This window comes from Conger conger, chromosome 1, assembly GCF_963514075.1.
Source record: "Conger conger chromosome 1, fConCon1.1, whole genome shotgun sequence".
NCBI lineage: Eukaryota > Metazoa > Chordata > Actinopteri > Anguilliformes > Congridae > Conger > Conger conger.
In genome coordinates, this window is record NC_083760.1 from 72,236,416 (window position 1) to 72,261,464 (window position 25,049).

Consider the following 25,049-nt stretch of genomic DNA (forward strand, 5'->3'; position numbering starts at 1 on the left):
TTGCTAGGTAACTTGCAAATGAATTACTGCTATGTCAATTTCTACTATTGCGCTACACGTAAAATTACATTGACACCAAGCAAGTCTTGCAGATAATATTAGTAGATCGCTGATAATAATAATTATATACAGTAATATAAGGAAAGTTCGGTAAGACGCCCCCCTTAATAACAATGTTTATTTTATTCTAAAATATAAATAATATGAATATCAATATACTATGTACCCAAGAAGCAAGTACACCAGTGGCTGGCCACAATTTTTGGTGAAGCAAACCCACCATCACCCCTGGTGAAAATCGAACTCCTGTTACTGCCATGCTTTACCTGCTGACCTGGTGATAAACACTGACCGCATCACACTGCCAGGTATAGGCAGCCTGTTAAACAAGTTTAAATTGACAACCTATCACCATGGTCATGCCATTCAAATTGAACTGCCTTTTTTAAAATGATCTACACAAAACAGAATACAATGACAAGTAGTCATGTACATTTATTAACAGTCAGATTATGTCATCTCACTATCCATCACCGATGCATATTCAATAGATAAACAAAATTACATTACATTATCCTAGAGTGATCACATGAATAAAACTTGAACCCTTGAAGAATAATCTGATAACTTTCCATTAGCATACCATGGTTGGCAGCTAGAATACCCAGAAGACTAAAATAATACACAAGTGCAATTATAATCTATAGCATATACTTAGCATACACAGCTAATTATAACAGTGAGATAGGGAGGGAAAGCTGCAGTCTGAAAAGGTTAGTTTTCAGTCTGTGCTTGAAAGTGGTTAAAGACTCTGTTCTGATGTCCACATGAAGGTAATTCCCCCACTGTAGGGCCAGACAGCAGTCATGACTGAGAAGTGCAGGTGCAACGAGGGGGACGTGCTAGGTCTCCAGAGGTAGCAGAACGGAGAGGTCTGGCAGGTGTGTAGGGTCTGATTACCTTTTGGATGTATGCTCGGGTTGGTCCCTTAACTACCTGCTATGCAAGCACCAATGTGTTAAATTTGAGACCTATAACAGGCAGCCAGTGGAGGTCAGTGAGCAGGGGGGTGCTGTGAGAGTTTCTGGGGACATTGAATACCAGATGAGCCGCAGTGTTCTGGATCAGTTGTAGGGGTCTGACAGCAGATCCCAGAAGGCCAGCCAGCAGAGATTTGCAGTAGTCCAGGTGGGACAGTACCTTTCCTTGGACAAGGAGCTGAGTTGGGTAGGTGGTGAGGAAGGGTCGGATTCTCTGGATGTTGTACAGGAAGAACCTACATACCCGGGTCGCAGCTGCGATATTCTAGGAGAGGGACAGCCTGTTGTCCATCACCACTCCGATGTTCCTTGCACTGCGGGATGAGGACACTGCGGTGTCCCAAAGTGAAAAGGAAAAATCAGAGAAGGGAGAAGTTAGAGCAGGGATGAAGAGAAACTCTGTCTTACCTGGGTTGAGCTTTAGATGGTGGTTGTCCATCCAGCTCTGGATGTCTCTCAGGCAGGCGGAGATAAGGGGAAGAGACCTGTGATGTACAATGTAACATTGTAATCAGATGTTATATTGTAAAAGACTAACACAAAAAGGAGGCACATTTTGCACAGAACTGTGGCATTGTTAATTCACATGGACTTTTAACTGACAGTGCTCCAATTGAGAGAAGAGATGGCCTAGAAATACTTTGCCTAGAATGCATACTAGAATGCATTGCCGGTAACAAGCCACGTAAACTTTCCATCATCTGGCAGCGTCCATGTGAGGTTGGGGAGACCCGGGAACAATCCTTTTAGGTTTTTGCCTAATAACAAAAATATATACACACATTAGAGCAAATATGATTCATCCAGAAAGAAGATACATTCTTTGCTTTGGCTATAGGCCATTGCTGTAACTGTAACCATTCCTGACAATTACAGTTCTGTCGAAAGCAGTGGGAGTAAGTCTGATTCAACCTTTGAGATATATATATTAAAGCCAAAAATTATGTTTAAAGTGAGAGATAATGTCATAATGATTGGCAAAAGCCAAAAAAGACAGGAAATTCCCACAAGCACCGAGGCCATTATTTTGACGTATGCACTGACAAGGCTTCCAACACACAATGCATTAATACCTACTATGGGTACTCTAAATATGGTGGTCTACTTCAAACAATGTGTACCGCTGGGCAGGCTGCTGAGGATTCAATCAAATATTCTCTTTGAATCAACAACCAAACTGATGGAACTGAGGACTTAAATAGTTGAAAGAAGGTACGATAGGTAAGATTTTTCTGTTAAAACATTGTTGCAAGATCATTATAAATCCCTTCCTATCATTGAAAAAGGCTCACTGACATGTTGACTCACCCTCTGCCTGTGTTTATAGTCCTTAAATTCACGTTTCAAAATATACAGTTGACAGCCCGACACTCATTGTCTAAGATTGTATAACTGTACAATAATTCAATCTCATTGGTTAAAAATTGGTTTTAATTGCCACAGCCAATGGCTTTTCAATGTCAGCGTGTTTACATGGCTCAGGCAGTAAGAGCAGTTGTCTGGCAGTCGGAGGGTTGCCAGTTTGATCCCCCACCCGGGCTGTGTCGAAGTGTCCCTGAGCAAGACACCTAACCCCCAAATGCTCCTGACGAGCTTGTCAGTGGGGAGCGTGTCTATTTTCCCACAGCTCTATGTTCCCACAGCCCTATGTTCAGTTCACTTCACACTCAGCAGGCTGCTTGCATGGGACCTGAAGAAATCCAGTGTATGTTTGTGCAATTTAGACACAGTACACGTTCAATTATCTATACGTTTTTAATGAACAAGCAAACAAGAGAAATAAGAAAAAAAAATTTGCAAGTGCTGTCCTTTGAGGACTATTTTGACATCTAAATATATAAAGTTCAGTTTACACGATCAATAATAAACATTTAATTTTGAAAAAAAATTAAATCTTAGAAATGTGGGAACATAGGGCTGTGGGAACATAGGGATGACCCCAGTCAGGTCAGTGCCTTGCATGGCAGCCAATTGCCGTCGGTGTGAGAGTGTGTGTATGAATGGGTGAATGAGAAGCATCAATTGTACACCGCTTTGGATAAAGGCGCTATATAAATGCCAACCATTTACCATTTACAGAGAAGGGGGAGGGATAAACAGCATTGTGGTTAGAAGGTGTTTGTTCCTGCTATTCCTCTCTTGGCTGTTAGAAGTCTGAAATTACCTATTATACCATTAATGCTCTGTAAAAGAAACTAAAAGAGGTAATCTCTGCCAAATTACATAAGTACATAGTGTGTATCTGAACTAATGGTAGCAGCCATGAAAATGAATACGATTGTCAAGTAATTAATAAGCCAGTACTGGACAATTATAGCGAAGGCATTTGCTATAGAACTACAATTCCCTGTAATACATCCCATGGCACTAAATACGAAAATGACACCAAAATGTAGTTCACCTTGATACAACCGCGACAATGCATTTAATATGGAGAAAAAAAACGAATTGTGGAAATATTTAAAAGCAATCATTTCATTTTTTTAATGGGGTGTGTTTTATCATGCAGTCTACTGTGAGGCAAACTGTATGACTGATAATTAGCTTAGATACGTGGACATTTATGCTTTCTAAATCCAGCATGTTGATACTTACTGCTGTTTGTCGTGATATGTGAACAGCATGCATGATCCTGTCAAGATTTTGCAGAGGGGTGGAATCATATGCATAAATTAAAAGGGTGTCAGCTTTCTGTAAAAAGAAAAAAAACACTTTGTGGGCTATGCTAAAATCTGATATTGTATTGGTAATCATGTTAAACCAATTTTTGATTATACATTTACCATCAGGTTTTATTGGTGACAATATATCTATATATACTGTACACAATGTACTACAGTATTTGTATGAAGATTGACAGATCACACCAGTCAGATTAAAATATTTTTTTTTATTAAATCACGCAATTCAGTGTTTTCTCTACAAGCTTTTATTAGCTGGACATTTCGGTTATCCACTCAAGGCCCATCAAGTTACAGAAGTGTATAAGTCTAGATACTTAGATGTTGCCATTCGGCAGATGCTCTCATTTGGACCAAATTTCAAAGCAAAGATACGTACATGCATATGAGACGACATTAACACATGAACAAATCACTAGAGTGCAAAACACAGTGTTCCAATACATAATCAAAATGTATTTGTATAGCACATTTCTCAAACTATTGTCATATATACTTCACAAAAACCCTGGTTTAATCCCCATATAATGACAAGGAAAAATTCCCTGATGGCAGATAGAAAGAATCAATCAGTCATTGTTCACATTAATGAAATTAGCTTCAATTAGGCAACGGTCCTGAGGTGGCGACTCAGACGGTGGGTGGGTCTAGGTGGCGATCGTGAGGAGCAAGAGGCAGTGATGGCAGGGTAGTAGACAGCACCAAAAGGGAGACCAGACAACAGATTCAAGATCAGCATCTGGGATTCGGGGCAAGAGCCCCACTGGCACTACGGAGAGGGAAAAATTGGCGTTGGAAGAGAGAAACAGGTATTAACAGGGACTTTGGAGACTGGGGGTTTAAAAAGTCTCCCTGCCAGGAGGTATCTACAGCTGCATAGTGACAAGCTGAGTGATGAGTGAGACAACTGAACCCACTAATCAAGAGCCAATAAATAGTCAATGGTATACTATAAAAAAAAGGTAGTATAATGCAAGTAATACAATAGCCAAAATGCTTCTAACATGGCTAGTCTCAGTCTATACGTCGCTGTTAAAATACCCCTAAAATGGTACGGTATTGAGATGTGTGCGTGGGGGTTGGACCCAAAATGCACGACTCAGAAACAATGGGTAGATAAAGTCCCGTCAGGGCTTTATTCGGGACGAATCCCAGGAGAGTGGTCAAAACAAGCAAAGTCCATACACAAAGATCCAGCCAAACAAACAGTAAACAAACAAAAAGCATGGTGCCGAGGGAAGAGGCGAACTCGTAGTCGGTAGGCGTGCAGGGAGGTCCGGTAGCAGGAGAGCTGTCAGCGAGGCAGAAGTACAGGCGGACGGCAGGCAGGGTCGTGGTCGAAGGCGAAGCAGAAGTCGAAACCATAAAACAAACAGCGAGGCAAAGGTACAAAATCGGTAGGCGAGGACGTGGTAAAAAAACAAACGATGGTCAACAAAACAGAAATCAATAATCGGTGGTCGGTAAACAGGCTTGGATCGTGACGTGTAATCAATAATAGTAAATGCTCAAGAGTTGCGTTGATAAACAAGAGGCAGACAATTTCGCGAAGAACAGTAGTGCGACTGGGCTATAAATTTGGGTGTAGACAGGTGTAGACAATTAGTTTAGAGAGCAGCAAGGAAATGAAAAACAGGTGCGATGGATGACAAGTTTAACAAGGTAATTAGTAATCATTAGTAATAAACCTATCCTGCCCTAGCATTAGTAAATTAGTAAATGACATGCACAAGAAACGTAAGGTAACATGAACACATGATTAGTTTGTTAGTTCTACCCAATCCTGATCTAGCGTTAGTAGTTTTAGTAAATAGACAAATGGAAACAATTAGGGGCGGCACGGATGGTGCAGTGGGTAGCACTGCCGCCTCACAGCAAGGAGGTCCTGGGTTCGAATCCCCGTCGGCCGGGGCCTCTCTGTGCGGAGTTTGCATGTTCTCCCCGTGTCTGCGTGTGTTTCCTCCGGGTACTCTGGTTTCCTCCCACAGTCCAAAGACATGCAGGTTAGGCTGATTGGAGAGTCTAAATTGCCCGTAGGTATGAGTGTGTGAGTGAATGGTGTGTGCGCCCTGCGATGGACTGGCGACCTGTCCAGGGTGTATTCCTGCCTTTCGCCCAATGTATGCTGGGATAGGCTCCAGCCCCCCTGCGACCCTGTTCAGGATAAGCAGGTTCAGATAATGGATGGATGGATGGATGGAAACAATTAGGGTGTGAATTAGTGAATGTGAATTAGTGAGAGAGAGAGAGTGAGAGAGAAAAGGCGGAACGCAAGGTTTGCGGAAAGACATGTAAAAGTGTATGTTTAAACAGTAACCAGTCTACGTAACAATAAACATAAATCAAAATATAACACTAAACGAAACTAAGACGATAACCACTCAACATAACAAGGTAATATAATCGTACTAAGACAAAATGAATAAACATAAAACATGGCAAGACAGACCTGAAACGTGACACGGTATATCAAATAGAAAGACTTATGACCTAACAATTAATTCCGGGATCACAAATACAATCTGAGGAGGCGGGTATTGAGTCCAGTGTAAAGCCATTTATGCTCGGCCTACATCATAGTAACTTGTCAAATAGCAAGCTAGTTGCTTGCTGACTTTAATAAGTTGTATAAGAAATGCATTTAAACAATGGTAATTATGTCAGAAAGCACGGAAAACGTAACTATGTTCTAATTATTTAATGTTACTCTGCAGCTTTTATTTTTACGAAAAATCACAGGACGTTTAGACTGGAAGTTCTGTACAGAAAGTGTAATTGTTGCTAGCTTCACGGAGCTTTGACCACACACGCATCATCTCCCCCTACCTACATTCATCTGGAGTTTGTTTTGTGGAAGGGAAGGAGGAATTCATAGATTGCAAGATTTCTTGCCATGTATTTTTTGTCTTATTACATTCTTCTGTTTTAATACTTGCTCTGCTTGAAGTATGACTTCTTGAAGTAAATTTTCGCCTTGTTGAATTTCTCCATTATTGTCTTAACATACCACGTTTATTATGTGCTACAGCTCTTAACAATTAGGGGTGATATGATGAGCAGCATCCATTTGAAAATGTCAATGTTCACCCTCTATGGTATACGCACACTATGAAATAGCACTTTGAAAAATTGTTTTTTTTATTTTATATTTCACCTTAACATCAATTCTACAATTATTTTTTTCAAGTTTAACCTTTGACCTTTTTTAGGTAATTGTCATTTATAAATGACTTAGTCCCATAAAGCCCCAATACATAAGGATAGTGAATGCATTTAATTGCCTATTAAGTATTCAGAATGTTATTACAGTATTTATTTTTTTATTTTATTGAATTTATTTTCAAATCCAACAACAATATAACAATTAATTATAGAATATAGTGGAACAATGAGCATTTATGAAAATGATGTCTCTTGCTTGCAGACCACCTCAACCACTGAGGCCTTATACTTATACCTAGCAATTTCTTTCATGAAATTCAATCTTCAACATATCCAAAGTTGAGGATGGTGGCACACTTCTAACACCCCATTTCAATTCATGCCAAGACTAACTTAATTGCATTTTTCATGAGCTAGTATATGTAGTATACCCTTGTCAATCACCTGATGTATTATAATTTTTTTATGGGAGCACAGTCTCTCATAACACTTACATAGACAAAAAATATGTTTACTTTTTGAGATATGACCCCTTGAAAATGGTGTCAGAATAATGAATATCATATCTAAGGCCCCGGCGGCACGGATGGTGCAGTGGGTAGCACTGCCGCCTCACAGCAAGGAGGTCCTGGGTTCGAATCCCCGTCGGCCGGGGCCTCTCTGTGCGGAGTTTGCATGTTCTCCCCGTGTCTGCGTGGGTTTCCTCCGGGTACTCCGGTTTCCTCCCACAGTCCAAAGACATGCAGGTTAGGCTGATTGGAGAGTCTAAATTGCCCGTAGGTATGAATGTGTGAGTGAATGGTGTGTGTGCCCTGCGATGGACTGGCGACCTGTCCAGGGTGTATTCCTGCCTTTCGCCCAATGTATGCTGGGATAGGCTCCAGCCCCCCTGCGACCCTGTTCAGGATAAGCGGGTTAAGATAATGGATGGATGGATGGATATCTAAGGCCCACTATCTTCAAAATGAATATGTTTTTTGACACCAGAAGATGATGATGATGAAGATAAACATTTCAGATTTCATGTAACTTGGCATTTTTTAAGTCATGGCCATCTAAATTTTAGAAGGGGCGACATGGCTCAGGCAGTAAGAGCAGTCATCTGGCAGTCGGAGGGTTGACATAAGTCAAACACAGACGCAGTAGGCTACAAGTGCATTTAAAAAAAGCATAATCGAGTCAGCATCAGGTAAAGCAATTACATGTTTCCTGTAGGGCTCTCTGTAGCATAACCTTAAAGGCACTAATAGTAGGGAGTGCCTCTAGACTAATTTGTTGTTGCAGCTTATTCCACAAGGAAGGGGCGTAGTAAGAGAATGCAGTCTTGCCAAACTCTGACTGCACCAAGGGAACATCCAAAAGCATCTTATTAGCTGCTCGCCTGGTGTTAAAAGTACAGGTATAAAAGGACAGAAGTCTGGAAATGTATAAAGGTAGTTTGCCTAGCAGAGACTTCAAAATAGCATCAGCATGTGCGACTGTCTCCTTTGATACAGAGAGGACCATCCTAAAGATTGATACAGAGTGCAGTGGTGAGTACGTGAGCCTGCATCTGTTACCTTGCATGGCAGCCAATCGCCGTTGGTGTGTGAGTGTGTGTATGAATGGGTGAATGAGAAGCATCAATTGCACAGCGCTTTGGATAAAGGCGCTATATAAAAAAAAGAAAAAAAAAAGAAGGCTGTAGCACAAAAAGAATAAACTCAATTTTTTTAGATTTCTATTCCTCATCATTGCCTACAACCACACAAAAAAATTTGAGTTAACACAGAATTGCCCTATAGCAGTGCCACTATGCAGTAAATATTTACCCCTAAATGGTACTTTGTAATTTATACTTGACAAACTGTTTTTCAGTCCTATCATAAACTCTTAACATAACAGGAGGGTTAATATGAACTGAATGGAGGCAGGAGCAGATTGCTAATTGTTCCAGTTCATGCAACAGGCCGTTCTATGAAGGCTTGCTATTGGCTGTGTCCTGGGTGCCATCATTGTAGATACGGCACCTGAATGGGCTGTGAATTAAATTGAGATCTAACTGAGCACCTACGAATTCTGGTTACTCTTTGCTGAAAGATGGTCTTAGCGCATTATTCGTAGCACTTAGGTCCTACTTTTTCGTGAGAATCTTTTTTAACTCCTGAGTCAAACTTTGAGACTATCCTTAGGAGTAATCTGAGCGGCTTTAGACAAATCACCCTAGATCAGTCAAAGCTAAGATCCAATAACATGACAATGTCCATGGTTGTAAACTTTATTTATGATTTAACAGTAAGAAATATACCATCTATCATTTACAAATAGATTGGTTTATGGCTAATTTGCAAAACCTTATTGAAGTGCTGCCAAAAATAATGTATAAGCCACCAAGTAAAAAACGGATTAATCCTTTCAGTCCCAAGACCAATATGAAGTGGCTCCACCCAAAAGGTTGAGAAAGTTGAGACTGTAGTTGAGTTTTTACAGGAGCTGAAAAAATAGTATAGCTTTACACTAGTTAAGCCTCAGTGCCATAAGGCAGTCTTGGCACTAAAAGGGTTAACTGCACTTTCACTGTTTGTACAAGCGTATTATGTATCCACAATTAGGAATTCCCTCAAAAATGTATCTCTAATTACATATTGATACACTATGATGGGAATAGTTTAGAAGAAATTGGTGCAGATACAGTTCATTACTGGATCTTACTGGATTCATAGACCACTTTATACGCAGGGCCAATGTCTGCTGTAATAAGTTTTTTTCCTTGTTTTTGTAGTTTTAGTTTTGTCATAAAAAAAAGAGCAAAACAGATACTTTCTGAATTATTCAGTGTACTGGTTGTATTTCTAAATCGCAATTAATATTGAAATCTGTATTTACAACATAAAGGACATTTATTTTAACACCCTGATCATGAGTAATAGCTACGTCTTCTTCATGCCTTGGCCTTGAGTCCTCATGAAGATCTGGACAAAATGAAAATAATATTATTTAAGGACATATCATAATTCATATGAACCAACCAGTGTGTAATTTTACATTTAACTTACAGTAAATTTGCAGAAGATGTTTTTAGCAAGTGGTGTCATGTGGTAATTCTTACATCAATCTGTGGTGATGCTCTGATTCTTTTATCCAGTTATTTTCACATTGGACAAATTTAGAGCAGGTTATAATGAACACAATACTATGTATAATTATTCATTCATTATGATGAATTATTACTGGAGCAGGGCAAGACAGTTGAAGCCCTCTCTCCCCTCTCCTATTTTGGAAAGCAAAAAAGGAAAAAGAAAAGGTATACACCTGACTGATAATAATACAAACATGTTGGGCATTGAGAAATAGGGCAATAGAGAAGTTCAGAAGTTCAGTGGGTGTTGTGCATATGAGGTGGGTCACTAGGGACATTTTCTTTTGCCAATATATCTATTACATGTGTGTCCAATACATGAAATATGCTGCAAATCTGATTCATAGAAAGGCAACAAGAATATATGTGTGCATAGGTGTAAGTATTCATGTACATGTACATGTACAGTGACCACCGTAATTCATTGGACAGCGACACATTTGTAGTCATTTAGGTTCTGTACTCTAGCACTTTGAGTTTGAAAGGATACAGTGACAATGAGGTTGAAGTGTAGACTGTCAGCTCTCAACAGAAGAAGAACAAAAGCACTCTCCTGGATGCAGGTGTAGATGTGTCAAATTCTAACATATGTGGAAGACACCAGCAGAATTACAGAGGGTACACTTCAAGATGCAAACTGCTAATATGACTGAAGTACAGAAAGGTGAGATTACAGTTTGCTGAAAAGCAGACCCCTTACCATTCATTCTTATGCTCACAATATTGCAGAACATATATTGCAGTCCAAAGGCATTTTGTGTCATTCCAATGTTTTTGCGATTTCGCGTGAGATGGTAAATGTGAGATACATAAGCTTTGCCCAGGGGTTGGCAATTCTAGTCCTGAAGGCCATGTTTGTAAAGGTTTTTGTTTAAAAAAATTACCCTGGCAAAATCAACTAATTGGCTGTATACACCACAACTGGTTCACTCATAGATTAAATCACTGAAGAACATTTCATATAGGGATACAAGAACAATCTCTTATCTCTTTTAACTTTTTCTTAAAATATCAATAAAACCAACATACACAGGGGGCCCAGGACCGAGTTTGGGAACTACTGCTTAAAGGCTTGAAACTCCCTTCCTTTTTTGTGATCAAATGTTTTTATCCAACAAAAATGTTAAATCAGAATATTTTAATTAAAACCTCTTTTGCACTCAGCAGCCATACTTCCTGGTGCTTCAATGCTTAGGTTGACCGAAGGCGTGCTTTCCGGGATTCTTTTTTGAAGATCATTTCCTGGTCATGCTGAGAGACAGTGCTCACTAGCCCCACTGCGGCTGGCTCCAGTATAGGTCATTCAGACCTGTTTTAAATGTAAAGTAATGGTAGAATTGCATTCAAAATACAAAGTGAATATTTTTTACTGCAAGAACATTTTGTGGCAAACAATGTTTTTTATCATCTAATGCCTCCCCATGTCCCGATTTTCATTAAGTTATTGTGTTATTAGGACAAGACAGTAATACTTTGTGGATGAATTAGGGAGAAATTATTACGTCACTCTCTCACACCACAAGCTGTAGGCTATTCTTATGTGCCTACATGATAATTTAGCCTTTTCTCACTGATGGAGATGTATGCTGTACATGGCTTGCAGTATAATTTCCCATCCCTATCAAAGATGTGAGGATATACTTCGCCTTCCAAGCTTTGACAAAGGTCTGCTTTTCTTCGTTCAGCTTTGGCTGTGCCTGTATCAGTACTATCGTGTGGATCATTTTATGATGTCAATGGGTTGTTGTTTGACTTTTTTTATTCAACAGTAAATTTTGTTTGTTTCACCGTTGCAATAACGTACAGCAAGCTGGTTGCGCATTTGTGTCGAAAGTGGCTACAGAACGGTAAGTGCAACTACATATCTTGCTGCACACGCATGTTGGCTAGTTCAGAGTAACTTTACAGAGGCAACAAAATAATATGTTGACAGTTTATTAAAATAGGATTTTCCAGTTTGGTATGTCTTTATACACTCAGTGACCACTTTGTAAGGTATTTTGATACTTATTTTTTTTAGACTTATTGGTCTGCTGTAGCCTATCCTCTTCGAGGTTTGATGTGTTGTTTGTTCAGAGATGCTCTTCTGCATACCACTGTTGTAATGTGTGGTTATTTGCATTACTGTCACCTTCCTGTCAGCTTTGACCAGTCTGGCCCTTTTCCTCTGACCTCTCTCATTAACAACCTGTTTTTGCACGCAGAACTCATTCATTCATTCATTCATTATCCTAACCCGCTTATCCTGAACAGGGTCGCAGGGGGGCTGGAGCCTATTGCAGCATACATTGGGCGAAAGGCAGGAATACACCCTGGATAGGTCGCCAGTCCATCGCAGGGCACACACACCATTCACATGGGCAATTTAGACTCTCCAATCAGCCTAACCTGCATGTCTTTGGACTGTGGGAGGAAACCGGAGTACCCGGGGGAAACCCACACAAACACGGGGAGAACATGCAAACTCCACACAGAGAGGCCCCAGCCGACGGGGATTCGAACCTTGCTGTGAGGCGGCAGTGCTACCCACTGCACCATCAGTGCCGCCTTGCTCGCAGAACTGCTGGATGTTTTTTGATTTTCGCAGTTCTCTGCAAACTCTCTGGTTCATGAAAATCGCAGGAGATCAGCAATTCCTGAGATACTAAAAACACCCTGTCTGGCACCAACAATCATTCCACCAACAATCAAATCACTTAGATTGCATTTCTTCTCCATTCTGACATTTGGTTTGAAAAACAGCTGTACCTCTATGGATTTAGTTTCTGCAACATGATTGGTTGATTCAATATTTTCATTAACTAGCTGGAGTACAGGTCTTCCTAATAAAGTGGTCACTGAGTATATATTGTTATATATAAATAACAGGAAAAAGCGATTCCCAAAGAAGGCAGCCAGAGGCCTCAAAATGGTTGCCAAGGGTAACCGTTAATGTTGAGCCCTGATCTTTTGAGTAGATCATTGAAAATTAAATGATGAGACTAGAATGGATGCATATCCCCGCCCTAGAATTGATGATGCTTTGGATAGCCAAACTAATGCCTGTTGGTTTTCCAGTCTTTACCCAGCTAGTGGTTACTGGCATGGAGAGGTTGATCCTAAGGACAAGCGCTTTACACAGCAGGGCCTTGGTGTTGGCAGGGATGCACATGGTCAGCAACAATACTCAAATAGGCCATTGTCATTCATGGGATGATTGATTGGAATTAATGGACCCAGTGTGCCAAGTAAATATTCCCCACATCATTACACCACCACCACCAGCCTGGACTGTTGACACAAGGCAGGTTGGGTCCATGGATTCATGCTGTTGGTGCCAAATTCTGACCCTGCCATCTGTATGCCTCAGCAGAAATCAAGATTCATCAGATCAGGCTATGTTTTTCCAGTCTTCAACTGTCCAGTTTTGGTGAGCCTGTGCCCACTGCAGCCTCAGCTTTCTGTTCTTGGCTGTCATGGTTTGCCTTGCTAAGTGGGCATAACCTCTTAGAGCTGCTAGAGGGTGCTGTCACATTCAGGTCTCCCTCGTGCAGTGGATAATCACTGATTGCATGAGGATTCGGTAATCGGGGAAAAGGTTTACCAGATCTACATAAGCCTGCTGCTTACTTCTTCATTGAGCTTTGGCACTGTTAGTCTTTTATTTTTGTTTGTGCACAAATGTCAGGTGTGGACGGAGTAGTATCATTTACCCGTGAGGATATTGGATCATGTATCATCAATCCTTCATCATCTTAAGGGAATGAGGACGGTCCGCCTCACCTTCACGTTCACATGTTACTTTTGGTGCACAAATGTAAGACATGTGACAGTTGGAGGACAGGATTCCTCTGGGAATTGATCTGGGAATTGAGACCCTGTCAGAATCTTCCTTCTGTCTAGGCCAAGTGTTAGGGTGGGAGTTTATTGCACCCTTTTGCTGCACGCTTACACTCATAAGCTGTTCGTCCACCAAGTTTATTTTTCGTCTTGTGTTAATGGCTACCTTTGTCAAGTAAGGAGCGGTAGGCTGAGTTTAAGGTGGAAGTACTGAGGTTTCGCTTGTAATTCAAATGATTGGCTCAGGCTGTTTCCAAGGCTGACAGCTGCTTTACTTTTGTTTCTTTATAGCGAGGTGTCTCACTTCTCACTTCTCTCTTGTGGAAGACATGACCCATTGTCAACACACAGCCATGAGCTTCAAACAAGCTACGATACAGAGCTAACTTTAGAAAAATGATCTAGGATTAAAAATGCCTAAGTTATTTGTAAGGACGGAGGATGCGGCCACGATTTTGTGCTGAACATGTGGGCGATTGGCATTGGCTTGATTTGTTTGTTGAAGTTGTAATGTTAACGTAGCTAGCTAGTGAGCTTGCTTGTTTGATTTTTCTGGTCAGATTACCTGTGATCGGAATGTTCTGAACACACTTTAATGTGTGAGGACAGCTGAAAATCCTTAATGCCTAACCATTCTTTGCCTGTGTTTAACTACTCAACACCTCTGTTTCTGGTCCTTCATGTTAGTTAATCCAACGGTTGGTCCACTGTAACATTAAACGGCTATCTTGGTGGACCTGTTGTTTTATTGCATGCATCTAGCATTTTAGCCACAGTATCTGCTGTTGGGATTGGGAATATCCCACATGTGGAGTTGCTCAGAGAACCGTACTAGGGCCTATAGCATTGAGCATCTTCCTAGCATTGATTAACAGTGCCCTCCAGGACGGAACAGACCACTAAAAATATTTATGTGGATGATATGACTTGGGCCCAGACCTGGACATCCCAACTACCGTGTACTCTCCAATAGGCCCTGAATGGTCTTGATATCAGGGTGGAGGAGCACAAAATGAAACTCAGCGCAAGGAAATGTAAAGTTTTACATGTCACTAGCATGAGACATACACCAGCCCTGCTGACTCTTTCTATTGACCAGAACATACTGGAAGCCTGTGACACAGTCAAAGTCCTGGGGGTCACCATCCAGTCTAATTTGTGATGGCACAGTCAGATGGACCACATGCTGACCTCAGCCAACAGGAAGCTTTTTTTCTCAGTGTCGCCTGAATAAATTTGGTCAATAATTATGGAAGTTGTTTTTGGGGAAATATTTTTTTATCTAAAAAAATTTAAGACTTTGATTGATCCCATTCCATTCCATTTGGTTGATCATTAATAAAGTGCACTACTTTACACATGTTGGAAAATAAAGCTTATGTCAATAATTGTATTATTTTTTTTGTTTACAGCACGTTTTGTGTTTACTGTGGTTGCCAATAATTCTCAAGCCCACTGTAAGTGCTATTGAGAGATTTATCGTGTTCCCATTTTTATATCTTTCAGAACACATTATATAAAAACAAAATCTGATGGAGAATACCACATGACCCAGACTGAACATAAATAAAGCTACTGCAGGTACTAAGTGTTTATTAGACACACTAGTCACATATGTATTTACCATAAAACCTGGATTTATGTCAATGTTTGGTGCATACAATATACTACCTCTTTTAGTTGCAGTTATTTCCTTTTATGAGGAAAAAAGTTCCAACTCCCACTCCCAGCAGACCCAGGGTCAGTCCGATTCCACAGAACACTGTTGCTCCCATGTCTGATTCAGTGTTGGCTTCAGGCTCTGTGTGAAGAAAGGACTTTCATTCAGGCAAAATGCATCTATGAATAACTTCAATGTTCATTTTCTAACAGCAATCACTGTATATAGAGAGCCTTTCAAGCAAACCAATTTTAATACGTTTCCAAATTTCCAAATACACATTTGTGTTAATATATTCTTAATGATTAGAGCACTATGTCAGCCACAACAGATCTAGATCAGGGCAAAATGGGGTCATTCATGACTCCATCTCACTGCATGCAGCTATACACATGAATGAAAATTGCTAGTGATGTCTGGGTCCTAGTGATGAACATAGCAGCAAATCAGCAACAAATCATGCAAGGACAAAAATGAGACCTTCCTTGCGATTAAAAGGCACCTGTACATGCTATTATTTTCTCCACATGAGTAAAAGGCACACAAACACAAGTATTACAGTACATAGGTAGCTCCCATGCACAAGTGAAGTTCAGACACACCAGGTTGGCCACCTATATCAAAAAAGAAAATGGAAGCAGAGGGAGTAGGAGAAGCAGACGTGAGGGTAGGGATAAGGGTGGGCGAATGTAAGGTGGGAGAGCTCGACGAGGGCCTTTTAGGGCCTAAGGTATCAAAATGAAACAAGGTCTGATTTTTAAGAGATGTCAAAATTGACCCCAAACATAATAGGAGGGTTAAATAAGATGAACATTTGTGGATAATTTAATCAACAGTGAGCTAACAATGGTTGACGTGGCATGAGGATTACAACCAAATCTGAGCAGATCAACAGTTGCATCAATTATACATGTCTTATAGAGGGAGAGCTGGTAACTACGACTGTAACCACAGAGCAATGAACTATTTACAGTATACTGTACCACATACATCAACTGTTGTACATATAGATTGCATTCACCTTGTGTTCACATGACATATAACTACTATCATGGATTTCTGGTTTTACTGAACAATATAGGGTTGGGAGAAGACCATAAACTTGTGGCAGAGAAGCAACATTTACAGCTGAACAGGGGACTGCTGCTGTAAACATAATCCTTGAAAACCCTCTGGCTGAAAGACACGAAAGACAAAATATCATGACTGTCTGGCCACAGTCTTTTAAAAATCAAAAATTGAAATCTCATTTACAGAAGTATTCAGACCCTTAGCAGTGGCACTCCAAAGTGTGTCTGTTTCAGTGGCAGTGACATAGGCGGTGCACCCAGCTGCACTGGGGCCCGTGGTTTAGGAGGACCCATGTCTTTCCGTGTCTTATATCAGTACGTCCGTATTTTACAGGTCTTTATATTTTAACCACTCACTAGAAAATAACATTTTCTGTTACGTTGTTGTGGGTTTATATATATATATATATATATATATATATATATATAAAAGCAAACTCAACTCGGTCATGGTTATTTTACTTTCTTTGTAGAATAGTCTGTGATCCTACCAAAGGTTCTATGTATAAGTAGTTTAACACATCGAGGTGTAAATACCAGGAAATAAAAGCTGAAATTCTGAAATCTTATATATTGTATATTGCAGAAACAAAGGCCTTGCTGTTCCAATACCTTTGGAGGGGACTGTATATATATAAATTAATTTAGTTCTGTGCATATTAAGTGATATAACTGGGAGCATCTTCCACTTAGAAGTAACATCTCCTGTATTTCAAAATACTGTCGCAGCAGGCCCACAGTCCTACATAATCAGACTGAATTCAGCTGTATGTAACTGTCACTTGTAAACATCTCTCAATATCATCTGTGCTTCATTACAAGTAATTACTTGACGTACAGGATTGGATTGGTTGTTTGGCACGTTGCATGACTAAATGGCTATTGACCTCTTGTTGACAGAGGACTGAAGTACATGCAAGAAAATAGGTGGAGACACACTGGTGGCATTAATTACACATTCAGTCTCATGAAAAAACATTTTCATATAATGAATATTTATAATACAGTATTTTCAGTGGGTTCCATCGGTTAATGGCCAATTGGTTTAACAAGAACAAAGGACTTAATTGGTTTTGGCAAAATAACAATATGGCAGACTGTTGATAAACGTTATCTTATTCCTCTTAAACAGCCCATTAAAATACGTTTCTGAAAACATTTGAGGCAAGAAATAATTTGATCTGACTTCTATGAGACAGACGAGCTACGCTGACACGCACCTCCAACCTCTCCATAGAAAATGAATGGAATGTGTTGTTTGCATGATTCGTACGACAAGTCGGGACCACTTGTAAATTATGTTCCTACCTAAGAACAAATTCTAAATATGATAAAATGGGTGAATCTGTCAAGTTCTCTTAAATCATTTGTACTAGCAATTTAAGAACAAGTTCTTGCATGAGGCCCATTATTCTCATACATTTGCAGAGAGGGTGCTTGCCTCACACATATTCTGACAACCTTTCTCACAGGTGCTTCTTGACCAACATGACCGTAATGACCGACATGGTGACTGAAACGTCAGCATCTTTTTACGCAATAAACAATTCTGAATCCAAATCACAGGAAAATATTGTTCAATTTAAAGGCAGAATAAAGCCAATTAGCAAATCTAGGTGAGAGTATAACATGTACATTATGGGGGGGGGGGGTTGTAGCGTAGTGGTTACGGCACATGACTGGGACCTGCAAGGTCAGTGGTTCGATCCCTGGTGTAGCCACAATAAGATCCACCGTTGGGCCCTTGAGCAAGGCCCTAAACTCTGCATTGCTCCAGGGGAGAATTGTCTCCTGCTTAGACTAATCAACTGTATGTCACTCTGGATAAGAGCATCTGCCAAATGCCATTAATGTAATATAGTTATTGTAACAGGTACATAGTTACCTCATGGCGTTTCTCATAACCATTTAAAAAAACTGACTTTAACTCACACTATTCGATTGAAACATAGAACTTATTGTTTGCTTGCTTGTATTAACGTCATGTGTTTTTTTATTCATTAGTTTCGTCTGCACAATGCCTTTTCCTAACATGGTGCACCTTCTTTAACCACTTTAATTATGTTAATTTACGTACACATTCTCTCATTGTTTTATATACTGCTTTAAATTATTATGCTTTGTAAATTAAAAATGCTTTTGTTCAGACCCTTTTCCCCCAAAAATTGTTAATTGCATGGCTACCACGTGTACAAACCACCCACCACCCCCCACATGCACATCTCCCCTGCGCCCACACAAAAACATCTGAAAGTACATGTTATAACTCTCATGGGTGATTTGGAAATAAATCATTGGGAGGACATTCTGGGCCTTTTACCGCTGCATGCCATTGCCTCAGCATCCATTTTTACAAACCTATAATTAGACTTACCCATTGAGGCCCTGAAACTGTTTTATGTACCATATAGTAGTAATACTGAGAACATATACTAATCACAGGGAACAGGAATTGAAGTGTGAAGTGATCAATACAGACTGTTTCACTATGTTATAAATGTTGTGTACCAATATGCACTTTGTCAAGTAGATTCCAAAATGTGTTGCTTGAGAAATCCTACCACTAATTTTCCATTACACTGGATCCTTACCCCAGATCTTGGTTAGGGGATATTGAAGCCCCTTGTGCTCCACGGTGCAGGAGTAGACATCCCCCTCCTCAGGAGTGATGCTCAGAGTGGAGAACTGTTGATAGGTAAAATCCCGGTTGGGATAGTAGCGGCTTAGAGTCACTCCATCCTTCACTTCAGCATTATTCTTGGTCCACGTCACTTTGACAGGAGGGGGAAAGAAATTGTTCACGAAGCATATCAGGATGTTCTTCTTCCCCAGCTCGACTTCTTCCATTGTATAGACTGTGCTCTCAGGAGGATCTGTGGAATAATGAATCCAGGTCATATCCCAATTTTCAAATCAAACCCAGTAAGCAATCATCATTTGGTCATCAATATGGGCACCAAAACAATTCGGTCAATCATTCAATCATCAGGTTTTGCAGTGTTAAATAATAACTGGTTCCAGAAAGCCCGAGAGGGCCTGCACACCTTGATAGAGTTGTTTTTTGCCGGTGCAGCTTTTTTTGAGGTTAGACTTTTGAAAAAGTAAGGAAAAAGCGCAACACTGCTATTTTACAGAGTCACCACTTTATTGGCAGGCGTGTTGACGTTTCGGCACGTGGCCTTCATCAGAGTAACTTTGCCAGAAAATGGAGAGCTTAATTTATAGAGACATACAATAGGGAACACCCAATAGGGAGTCCCAACCAATAATTAAATCATTAATGTGAAAATACGTTAGGATATAAGGGCAATACATACATTGTGAATAAAGACTTAACATCAATCACAAATTTACATCTCCAACTGTTAAGCTTGATGGACAGGGTAATTTTTTTCTCGGTGTTTGAATAGAAAAAATATACAGATTTACAGTCATGGAAAAATAAAACACATTGGTACATGTTTTTAGAACTAGGCAGAGTACAAGCAGAGTTATAGCATCACATTCAAACATAGTTCTTTATTGAGTCCATTCTTAAAACTTTGCAAAGTTATATAACCATACTAACCATGTCCATCAAGCTTAACAGTTGGAGATGTAAATTTGTGATTGATGTTAAGTCTTTATTCAACAATGTATTGTGTATGTAAAGTGTATTACTCTGAGCTCTGTCACCACCATCTCTTATTTTGTCTCTTGTCCCTGTGAAGTTGTTCTGGTAAGGAATCTACTCTCATAGTCCATTTGTCCTGGTTGTTGAGCACCTTTTTTTGCTGACTTGTAGTGCATTGGGTATTTTCCTTTTTGATGGTAATTATACTGTATATTGTATGGTTATCAACCTCTCACACTAAATGTGTCACTGAAGGAAGTGTGTGCCAAACTGAAAGCTGGAATTTTGCAGTTAACAATGGGTAGGCCATCAAATATTACATGGCAGGAATGTCTGAAGTATTATGCATTTTTGCCTAATTTGCCTGATTTTAATATAATGCATTAGAACATCCGAGCAAATCTTAACTTAAAGGAGCTCCATCATTTATTATGGTACTCAGAATAAAATAACAAATAAACAAATAAAAAATGTTAAATAACCATTCCATTCCAAAATAGGGCTTTTATGGTTTAAGTTTTGAAATGGGAATATATGATGATAAATATAAGGTGCAGTGTGATGAGTCACCTCGTCTTGTCGTAAGGTCTGTTGTGTGTAAGATTTGGAGTTGAAAAATTGAATGTATGGAGACATTTGACATTGACCCAACATCCATTTTGACATACTGATCCAAAAGCATACTGTAGTTATAGATGATAAGATGTCTTTATTTTGTATTATTTTAGCTGTGTGCACACAACACAATTACAATTCAAACAATGATGAATTCTGTTGGTGTCAGAACTGATGAGTTCTTACCTATTGCCTCAGGTGGGTTATTTTCAGATTTGACAGCCACATCCAAGTTTCTAAGGCAGGTAGCATGATCCACCTTTGCCCATTCATACTTGCCGGGATAAGTAAACTCATCAGCAAAGTCAGGCAGGGAAATAATGACATTTTGGTTTTTAAAGTCGACATGATATATCTCATCTCCATCCAACTGCATCCCAGTCTCTGGAGCAGTGTCATTGGTCAGGCAGGCTACAACTTGGACATCTAAATGAGCTAAAAAGACAGAAATATTTTTTAAAAATGTAAACCTTGCATTTTCAGAGATTGTTTGCGCATGCCAATATCCATATCACATGCTTAGACCCCCTCCTTCTCTTTCTTCTTTGTCACATCATCCATAAGCATGTTTTAAACTCTTACTGATATGCTGATGGTATTCAGATATGTCAGCACCAAATCCACCGCTGCCCTTCCTCCTCACACACTCCTAGCATGTATTCAAATCATACAAAATTGGATGTCTATCAATTTCATGATGCTAAAATTTGGCAACACGGCATTATTGCTGCTTGCACCAAAGTCCAGCCTTCTGTTTTGCTGTTGATAACATCGTTTTTTTCAGAATCCTTAACTATATAACTAACCGCATTCTTTCACCTTGGTGCTTGTCCTTCCTCCCCCAGTCTGATTGATGCTGAAACTCTCTTACATGCAATAATTTCCTCCTGCTTAGATTCCTGCAACACGCCATGAATGCCAGTATGTCTAAAACTAAACTGCCAGGTAGGCTCCTATCACATCGTGAACACATTACTAACTGTCCATCAATGCAAGTTCTTCATTATCTTGCTCCACCCTTACCTCTCCAAATTAGTATTTCCCTATACTCTCACTCATACCTAAGGTTTTCTGCAAGTGGCCTGTTTGTGGTCCCTAAAATCATACCACAGGTGGTATTTTGCTCAACCTTTTACATTTCCTTACAACCTCGTATTTAAAACCATATTTATTGTTCACAGTGCATTCAGTCTACCGTTACATTGCTTATCATAATATATTTAAACTCATTATATTCACTTTTACTTTACATTCATCATAGGCTTTTCAGGCTTTATCCTCCAGACAAACATGAAGCTACACATTTGTACAAACACAAAACATAAGTGCTCTAAATGACCCACAAAGACATCATAGTTAAAACAGGCAGTATTTTAATTGCAGGGTATGGATACATGGTGTTTCTTCATTGCTGAACCTGGAGCTTTTCATTGTTATTTTGTGTCTCATGGTTTGAGCCCCATTTGAATTTTGAGAGAAGCCATGGATATACACATACGAAGTTGATCCACATACAGTTGAGTTGAAAATTAATTTAAAAATTAAATGTTACAGCACTTACCCTCAACTTGGGCAAGGACATAGACTGCTCCCAACAGCACAGCTGTGAATATGGAGTGGTTCATTTTCAACTTCAGACAGCACAGACTGGCTCTGCTCTGGTCCTGCGTCTTTTGTGAATGTGCAGCAGCTTGTGTATACACAGAGTAGCATATGTGTGAAGTGAAACTACTGCCTGACCCCCATGTAGTGTCATTCTTTATTCACACATAACCAATCAAAAAAAAGGCTGCCAGTTGCTAGGGAAGTTAATTTCTTTGAACGCATTTGAACAGAGATTTGCACTGTGTTATTTCAATGGATTATCTGTATTACTAAGTATAAATGATATTCCTGGAACTCCACAGTTTTTGGTTGACAAATGGCTCTGGTTTTACTATAGAATTCCACTTGTGCAGTCAGTAAAGTGTCACTGAAACTCATTGTCTCAGTTGCATTTAAAACAATCCAGCAATGTTTACCCCACAAACCGATCTGCAATGGAATGGGGACCATTCTGGATTTTTGCACCTTATAAAATGTTCAAAAACATTTGGTGAAAATATTATCAACCATTAATTATAAACCCTTAATGTGAACATGTGAGATACAGACTGAGCCTTAAAATAAAAAATAAAAAAACAGACGGCATCACCTATTACCAGGGAGATATTTTTATGAAGTAGGGAGGACAATAATGGACTGCGCCATGAGGTGCAGCAGTGCCACCTATCGATATTTTATATAGAGATTATTTCAAACTGTTTATTACAATGGCAAGAGAGAAGTGTGAGAAGCTCACAAATGTGACCTCAATGTAATAAAATCTAAAGCAGGGTTGTCAAACTAAATTCCCAGTGGGTTGTAGTGTATAGGTTTTTGAGGGTTTCTTTCAATCAGCTGCCAATTAAGGCCTCAAGAAACAGGTGTGTGGATTCTTCCAGCAATCAATGAACTACCAGTGCTGAGAACGCCCTGAAGCCCTCCGGGACTAGAATTTGACAACTACATCTTTTGCAGAATTCACTGGAAATAGTGAATTACTGCACTTTGTCTACAAAGCTGAATCTTATAGTTTTCACATTGTATTATTTTGACCTTTTTTAATTTATTTGACCTCAATCACTAAAATCTAATTTGCAATGGAAACCTGACATGACAGCAGCTATAAGCCAGTAGGCTGCACAGAGATCACATAAAAAATAATCAGAATTCAATCAAACAGATAAAATAACTTAACAACCATTGATAAATGAGCATAATATAGATATACCATTTTTGTGGTGTTGGTTTGTTGGTTTCACATAATTCAACACACATATTGATACTGTATGCCCCCAGTTCTTTTTTTTCCCAAAGTCCTTTCTCCGAGACCTGAACATGAACATTACTGCAAACAAATAGTGCATACTTTTTATTGCAGTTCCCTCTTGAATGTTCACCCCCATTATTGATGGTACTGTGTTGCATAGTCAATTAAAAATATATTTAAACAGAATTGTTTTATATTACTATTTAAATAATGCTGAGTAATGGAAAGGCAGGGAATGCTTTATGTTGTAATGGGGGGACTAATGGGGGGACAGCGGTTTCTGTAAAATGGTAAACTATATAGTCAGGTGGGTTACTTACATGGGGGGGGGGGGGGGGGTGGACTTTTCATTCTATTAGTACATGTACAAATAACATCCCCAAACCACTGTGCATTCTGTCCAATCCGTATTGCAATAAAAGTACCATCATGTGTTGTCAGGTGATGTGCTCTGAAAAACGGATACCAATGAAATTAATACTAGTTCTACTGAGAGTTAAGGAGTTTCTCACTGTACAAATATCTTGTTTCAGTTTTGTTTCTGGATTTCTAAACTTGTTACCATTTCAGATAAAGAAGTATAATGAAATATTTAAGAAAAGTCTGGGTGGACGCTAGCATTATAAATTACTGCTAGAACTTACTTTTATTTCAGCATGGTATTTATTTATTTAATAATTGTATTTGTTGAGAACATTGAAAAGATCAAATATAGAGGCTACAGAAAGCACTGATACTTTTTCTTATCTACACACCACATTCTAGATTTAGTCTCATGCTGGCCATTTTTTAAGTTTGTGTTGATGGTTGTCTTTAGATTTTTTAATTCAACAAGACAAAGATCCCAAACACATGAGTAAGCAAGCAATATCTTGGTTCCAGGCAAAAAGGATTGAGGTAATGGAGTGGCCAGCTCAATCCCCCGACCTCAATCCCATTGAAAACCTGTGGGGTAATTAAAAATGCAGTTTCTGAAGCAAAACCCAAAAAATTCACAGGAACTGTGGAATGTAGTTTGTTCATTCTGGGCTGAAATACCTGTTTATAGGTGCCCAAAGTTGGATGACTTGATGCAATGCAAATGCACAGCAGTTATCACAAACAATGGTTATGCAATTAAATATCAGTTCAGTAATTTAAAGTGAAGTTAAATCTTGAAAAATGTATTCAGTTTGAAGAGAAAAACATTTCAACACTGCACATTAGCTAATGCTTTGATTTGAAATTGAATGTGTAATGTTTCCACTACATTTGAAATATTGAACTAAAAGCGATTAAAAAATATTTGCACTTTATTCACTTTTTTTAACGCACTGCTGCTATTTATTTGAACACTACTGTATCTGTCTGGAGCTGTTGGCAGGGGAAGGGAGTCTGTTGAAATAGCAAGGGGGCAAAGTACAATGTGATCAGAGTGACC

The 25,049-nt window shown here is 39.4% G+C and overlaps 1 protein-coding gene across 1 annotated transcript; it reads right to left on the bottom strand.

Annotated features, from left to right (window-relative positions):
• Positions 1-9,126: 9,126 nt before the first annotated feature.
• LOC133121949 (H-2 class II histocompatibility antigen, A-U alpha chain-like) lies at positions 9,127-22,495 on the bottom strand. The gene is made up of 5 exons (XM_061231543.1): positions 22,340-22,495; positions 20,965-21,213; positions 19,142-19,423; positions 15,492-15,621; positions 9,127-9,834 (listed from the first exon to the last, which is right to left on the bottom strand). Exons 1-4 carry the CDS (start codon positions 22,401-22,403, stop codon positions 15,497-15,499), a joined length of 720 nt encoding a protein of 239 aa, XP_061087527.1. The 5' UTR covers positions 22,404-22,495; the 3' UTR covers positions 9,127-9,834; positions 15,492-15,496.
• Between the last annotated feature and the right edge of the window lie 2,554 nt (positions 22,496-25,049).